The sequence below is a fragment of the Cyprinodon variegatus genome, unplaced genomic scaffold (assembly GCF_000732505.1).
Source record: "Cyprinodon variegatus isolate N-32 unplaced genomic scaffold, C_variegatus-1.0 Scaffold230, whole genome shotgun sequence".
Taxonomy (NCBI): Eukaryota; Metazoa; Chordata; class Actinopteri; order Cyprinodontiformes; family Cyprinodontidae; genus Cyprinodon; species Cyprinodon variegatus.
Window position 1 is genome coordinate 52,626 of NW_015150683.1, and position 7,429 is coordinate 60,054.

A 7,429-nucleotide genomic window follows, 5' to 3' on the forward strand; every position below is an offset into this window, starting at 1 on the left:
TTTTTCTGTCTATATATGTATATTTTTTATATATATCTATATATATATATAAAAATTAAAAAGAAATTATATATATACTTCTATAAAACGTTAAAAAAAAAAAAATATATATATATAAAATAAAGGAATACAAATAAAAGCATTAACCGACCCTTGACCGCTAAACTGTGCGTGCTCGTTCGCCCCTAAAGACCTGCGCGCGTGCCCGAGAGCTAACTGAAAGAATCAGAGTTGAGCAGATTACAGGTTACCATTGTGTTTAGCGCTTTTCTTCAAAAGAAAATACAAAAAGGTACGTCTATTTTTTTTTTTAATGGTAGTCTTTTAGCTCAGTTTTTGGCGTTATTAAATCAGACGAAACCGTCCATTTGCCATTGTAGGTTTTAACCCTTTTTAAAACATATTTAGAAGCTGGCTGCTGTGGATGTTTGATGCTAACACTGTTGCTAGCTTAGAGTACCCGCCAAGCAGCTTCTGGCGCCTGGGCGAGAGGAGCGGTTGAAAACGGTTACTTTTATTTGCATGAATTAAACCATTGAGGCGACTTTACATGTTTGAATTTAGCTAAATATGACTCTACAGCCTTTATTTCTGATTTTTTAAATTAAAATTTAAGCTAACGCTAGCCAAAAACTGTGTAACTTAAATGTTAGATGCCACATAAGACATTTTTTATTAAAAAAATTATTCTGCCTGTTGAGGTTTAAAGCATTCGGTTGGTTAAAATATATTTGCGATTAGTGAAACTTTTAACTCTTTTTGTTTTGTTTTAAATCCGTGGAGACAGTGACCCAAACCGTGACAGTAAGTTAGTGCTCCCATCTTTATTTTATTGTAAATCTTAAAATGTAAAATGTTCAACTACTAGGTCTTTAGTGTTTGTCGTTTTAGAGAAGTTTGTGAATAAAAAAACAAAGGAGAAAGTCAGCTACAATTTAAATGAAAGAAAATATGATTCAGAATTAAATCTAGCATAACAAGAATACATTTAAAGTTGCTTCAGGAGTTTAATGCTTTGATCAAATGCAGGCCATACTAGGTTTAAAACAGACTAGTAAGCCTGGCAACAGCGGATCATATTTATTGCTCTAAAATTTTATTGTACATCCTAATTTTTGTTGTCCTTTCCTTCTAAATTGCCAAATGTTGTTATCATACATCAGGTTATTTTAATAGATTTCCAAGCTTTCTTCTTAGGCCTTTTTAAAGATCTGTTAACAAAATCCCTCTCCAGTTCCCAGTTATTCTAACTCAACATGGGGTGATGTCTGTTATGTGTTTTTAAACTATGGGAGAAGTGGAGAACAAAAATACTGTCAGTTTTGAAAAATTTAAATTGATGAATGGAGTAAAAAAGAATCATTACACTGTCAATGATGCTGCATTGATACTGTCTTACAGAATACTGACACCTGCTGGACCTTTAAAGACACTACAGGCAGCTTATTTGACATACTATGAATTAATTTGATAACCCAGTACAATGATATCATTTAAGTTACTGTAGGTTATATCATATTATTTCATATCTATGTTTAAACTGAAAATATAATTTTAATTTTTTGATGCAGCGTCTAAATAATGTAAATACATTATGTGGAATTTTAGGGGAAAATGTGAACGAGGACACTTGTGGACTAAATCATATTTTTAAAACAATGAGCAGAGGAAAAACAGTAAATAAACTAAGAGTCAATTTGAAATGAACTTTTATTCGGATAAGTTGAGTGATAAGTGAGAGGAAAAGGATGACACAACGAGAAAATAAAATAAAAACGCAACGGCTGAAACGTTCCTATTCCTTTTAAGCAGCTACAAAATAATTGATAATTTTAATGATAAACCACAAAAAAACATATTTTTTTTAGCAGGTGCATCATGCTGACAGATACGTTTTTAAACACAGTTTAGTGAGTCAGTCAGTTAGAAACTCCTGTATCGGTTACATGACTTTCTTGAAACGACACGCGCACCGAAAGTGTTTTGCTCTATGGGCTCCATACATGCACCAACGCATCGCTGTTGCTGGACCGACCACTGATATACAGTAACTTGATGTATTGTAAGGCAAGTTGTATTGCCTACTACATAATTAAGTTTAAACTATCTTTGAAAGATACAGTCTATAATAAAAATGTGTCATAATTTCATCAAAAAGTTTTCAAGGTGCGATGTTGCTTAGTGTTAAATTGTGTTTTTATCTGCTTTTCAAACCTCTCTGGACACAGTTTGTTACTCAGATACCAGGATTTAATGTGTTTTCCTTTTTTAACAGAGATGGATGAGAAAGGAAACTCAACCAAAATATTTAATCCTCCAACAAGGGAACACCTGGCGCCTCTGTCCGCCTACTCACGGATGGTCATGTGTGACCAAATAAGGGGTCCTCAATCCCAAAAAGAGTCTGCCGATCCTTTCGTAAACTTCAAAGTTGAGCTAATTAATGACAACTGGGGGAAAAAGAGACCGATTGATTGCGATGTGGATGATGACTTCAGCAGTCCATGTAAAAAGCAGTGCATTCCCAATGTTGTGTCCCCAGATCTTGGCTGTGTCATGGATTACTCCAGTTCTCTTACGAGAAACAATTCAATGTCTCCTTTTGTTCCCCCGTTTCCCAAGCCTAATCAAAAAACTGAAACTGATAGGAGCGAAATGAAAGAAACTGTGAGCTCTCGGCTGGAGTTGGAGTGTGTTGAACGTGGCTGCACCAAAAAGAAGGCAAAAACGGAAAATATACTTATAAATTCATCATCTGACTTTGACCAAGACGTTGAAGACATCTTATGCCTTAATCTGCTGAAGGAGGAGGAGGTTCAAGGACCGGCAGATGAGGAAAAACCTGCTACCAGAGCTGTAGAGGATGACAAGGTGTCTTCATTTCACCTCCATGAGAAGGAAGAATGCAAGACAGAAGGTCCACCACAGCAACAGGGGAACGATGAAGCTCCAGCACTTTGTCAGCACTTCTCTTTTTTAACCAAAGACAGCAGAGAGAACATGAGCGGGTCACTGCTAGCACCTCTAAAATTAGATTTTTTAGAGGGATATGATGAGGATTCGAACATTGGGCAGCCAATGTTCGAATCCTCAATATGTCAATTAGCTGCGACTGAGTCGGAGGCTGAGAGGTCAGAAGCACCCAGAGAGACGTACAACTCAGAGGATTGTACAGGGGACAGTCTAAATGAAACCACATTGCCTATAAATGTTCAGGTAGGTTACCTCAGTTGCTTCTAGCATTCTAAGGAGGCCTAGTTCATCTCATTCTGCAGTAGTTACAGCAGTGATCTGTGCTCTTCTTTCAGGTGAGATCAAAAGTGGTAGCAGTGGGTCACACAGAGAGGATCAGCCAACCAGCATCCTCTCTGCATTCACAACAGGCGGTTTGCAGGTACTGTAATAACTTATTTTACCTCTAGATGGAGCTGTAACCTTTCATATGCAGGTCTTTCTGTTTATAGACCCCAGATTTTGGACAGAACCATTGAATGGGAGCGTCAAAAAGAAAATTACATGTTCTTCGTCAAAAGCCACATGAATGAGAATCCAAGTCGAGTTTCAGGTATGGAACTATTTCACATAGAAGAGGAGTGATTCCTTTAGAGATGTTTATTTTTTTACTCACTTTAGATCTTGTTGGATTTATTGGTGAATGACATATTGCTTTCTTTTATATTCATTGTAAAAGTAAGAAAAGTAATGATGAGAAGTATTTTAAAAAATTATTTCTTTTTTTTTCATGTTACTCAAGTCTTTTCAAGTGACAGAGACTCGTTTAAACTAAATTTACACATCAACCCATCAGAGCATGTGAACGGAGCGGAGCAGCATGCAGTTCCTGCTCAGAAGAATATTAGCTTATTCGCTCCGCCACTTAAAGTTGCGCCAGGAGGCTCCGCTCTAAATCCGCTCAGAAGTTAACTTTATAGAAGGCATTTTTGGACATTTTTCCTTCATGTAATCATGCCAGGGCCCTGGGACAGACGGCGTTTGATTTAGTGATGTCACCGATACATGTGAATTGTCTTATTTAACTGGCAAAATGGTGAAATAATGGCACTGTTTCCCAGCAGTGAACGTAACGCCTCGCTCCTTTAATGTTGCCCTGCGTTTCCTATTTAATTATTCATTTATTTTACCAGACTTGAATCAAATAAATGATATTTTACAAATTTTATCATCCTACATTTTTAATTGACGTGCGAGGGCATCATAGCGAAAGCCTCACTCCAGCCTCACTCCAGCCTTTGAATTAAGAAAAGCGCTCTGCTCTCCGCCATATTTCTTCCGCTCTGCTCCACCGTTCGCTCCACGCTCCGTTCACATGCTCTGCAACCCGTTCACACCATGATAGCGGCATCACAACTTGCAGAAAAAACTCCTGAATCGTGCACCACTGTCGCTCAGTTTTCTACACATTAGAACTTTAATTCCAGCTAATACATTAACCCCCACCAATAAAAAAAACAACATAAACTGATGTTTATATCGTTATATTTAAAGTTAAGGCTTTTCAGTTATTAATAGATTAGTTACTTATGCCATTTAGTGCAGATCACTTCTTTTGAAGGATTCTACACAGTCAAAGCCTTGAATCCAGGTTTTGTTGTCCTTTCCAGTCTGAAAAAAAATGTATGACTTTGTTATCTGTTTGAGAATTTCTTTACATCATGGTATGATGCCTCATATGTTTATCCTATAGCTCTGTCGGTAATCAGACCTGGTTATTGATTAGTCATAATAATCTACACTTTCCAAAAATGTTGGTTGATAAATATTAATTTATGACCACAGGAAGTGGATGTATTCTCACTTAAGGCCATACTAGACTAGATCTTTTTAATATTCTTATTTGAGTGATTAATATATGAAAGTCAGCTGTAACATCGGCTCTAGTAAACAACAGGACATGCATCAAAGAAATCCCCTTGCCAACCTGTATTTTGTATTTACTCTATTTATCTTTATATGAAATAGGAATTTGTTATATCTGCGAACATTTAGATGTGGCAAACAGGAAATGGAGGAAATCTGTATTAAGGAAGATATTGATTTAAAATCCTTAAATCGGGATTCACAAAAAGCATTTATGTTCTACAGGTGCAGTGAATGAACTTCAGGAATTGATGACTCATGTGGCTGGTCAATCTAGAGACTCTCAGTGGCAGCACCCGTCAGACCTCACCTGCAGGTATGCATGTCGTCAGCGTCAGTACTACTTTTATATAAAGAAATCAAGTCTTTTGATCTTTATAGACAGGGTTTCTGCGGGTCATTAAAAGTCATTCAATTATTATTTTTTAAATCAAGGTTAATTGGCATTAAAATTCCTTCAATGTGATTAGTGTTTATCGTGGCATTTAAAAAAAAAAATTATAAAAACAATTTTGTCAGAAACTGGTTGCACGAAACTGGTTGCAGTTGATCGTAATGTATGTTTGGAAAAGACGCTCGAGGCGGGGAAACAAAAGTGGCTGAAAAATGAGGAATTTGGGACATGACAGCAGCCTGTCGACAGTAAAGATGAAGGATTTTGCCGTGTTTTTTATATATATATATATATATATATATATATATATATATATATATATATATATACACACACACACACAAGTGTCATGGTTACTTGTTGATAGCATTAAAATTATTTCTAAGAGCATTAAAAGAGCATTAAAAAGCATTAAATTAGAGTTACTCGTTCCTGTACAAACCCTGTTAGAATTTCTGCCACATTAGAAAATCATGGCCGATAGTTTCCACTGCTGCGGTGGCTATGACAAGATCTGGGTTTGGGTAAATCTGTGAGGAAGCCAAAGTGGAAGTTGCCATGATAAGTGCTGTCTGAATACTCCTGGCAGCCAGGAGCTAGGTTGGCAAAGGCTTCCTATTGAGAGTTCATTTAACATGGTGTCCTCCCACTGGGCCTCAGGAGCTATATGGATTAAACAAAAATACATTATTTCTTTGTGTACATTGTGTGACACATGGAAATGTACCAAATTATATAATAAAATCCTTCATATAATTTGGTACATAGTGAGCTCAGTCCTTTGATAGATTTCTGCACATCTTGTTGTTTGTAGCTCTTTTTCAGAAGGCTATAGTCCTGGTTTCAACTTGCATCCAAAGGGCCTAAGGCTGTCCAGATTTGGCACAGCAGATCAGAGTTCCTACCCAGTGATATAGTGTTCTTATTGCTGTTCCAACAGATGCAGTAGGAGCTACAATTTACAAAATTCAAACAGGGAATTGTGGGATTCCCTAAAGCTCCTTTACATTAGGAGGTCTATATGCTAAAGAAAAAGGGAACCGGAGGCATGCAGGCTCCTCTTGCTACCTCCTTCCTTACAACCAACACTATTCAGACGGCGCTTATGTCTGACACAATTTAACATTGGCTAAAGGGTCCTTATCAATTTCTGTGATTGAGCCAGTGGTTTGTTTAACCTAATCAGGGGAAGGGTGTAGCGTTTCAGTTGTGTAATGTACATATGCTTTGAAAAAGGTCATTAAAAGTCATTAAATTATTACTTTTTCAATTAAGGCCTTAATTGGCATTAAGAATGTACAGTTTGTAAGCATTTGTTTTAGCAGTTCAAGGATAAAATCTCTGTGTTAAAAAAGTGACATTCAAACAGTTCCTGAACAATACCAATGTGTTTATAGCTGATATTTCCAGGACATCATAAATTACAGCCACAGGCCACCTTCGCGTCTTCTTGGAAAGCTTTCTAATCATCTGATCTGACACATCCAGCCGACCTGTATGTGGTTATAGTCGACCAGGGGCTCTGGTTTGGCTTTTAGGCCTCTGAGTGTACTGGCTGATGTGTGGGCAGGGCTTGAACAAAAGTTTTACTATTGTCTGAGGGGTCACTGATACGTCTGCGTTTTCCCGGGTTTGAGTGATCATCCTCGGACTCGCTGTCAGAATCTGAGCCGCTTCCTACCCAGTCCTCCTCATCGGTCTCTCCCCCTCCGCCCAAATCTCTATCATCAATATTTTAAAGGATTTCTAAAGCCCGTTTCGCTGTTAGATTTCTTCTGAAAGCCATTTTTCCGTATTAGCCAAAGAGTTCAACGTAGAATGTTGGTTGCTAGGCAACGGTGCCAAATATCAATCAGCCGCGGGAAGAATTTACAATGCAATTAATAGAGACGTCAAAATGATGGCTGTAGGAGATCGAGGTACAAATACCATATTTATGTTTTACCTTTTACTTTTATTAAAGGGAAACGCCTTTTTTTTTTTTTTTTTTTTTTTTTTTACTTTTGGCCCTTGATTTGTGTCATTTGGAGCTGTTCTGAATATATTCCGTTATAGCGAAGTAACGTCTTCCTATGGGCAACGACTTGAAGGCACAAACTAAACTGTTCATAATTTATTCTTTATGGTACACCACACAATGGTTATATTTTTATATAT

At 37.2% G+C, this 7,429-nt stretch overlaps 1 protein-coding gene across 1 annotated transcript in view; it reads left to right on the top strand.

Annotated features, from left to right (window-relative positions):
* Window positions 1-3,022: 3,022 nt before the first annotated feature.
* Window positions 3,023-7,429, top strand: part of s100pbp (S100P binding protein) — a 5,074-nt gene continuing 667 nt past the window's right edge. The window contains exons 1-4 of the mRNA XM_015381268.1: window positions 3,023-3,216; window positions 3,309-3,394; window positions 3,465-3,565; window positions 5,104-5,194. Coding sequence (XP_015236754.1) covers window positions 3,079-3,216; window positions 3,309-3,394; window positions 3,465-3,565; window positions 5,104-5,194 — 416 coding nt within the window. The 5' untranslated portion in view covers window positions 3,023-3,078. The remainder of the gene's footprint in view (window positions 3,217-3,308; window positions 3,395-3,464; window positions 3,566-5,103; window positions 5,195-7,429) is intronic.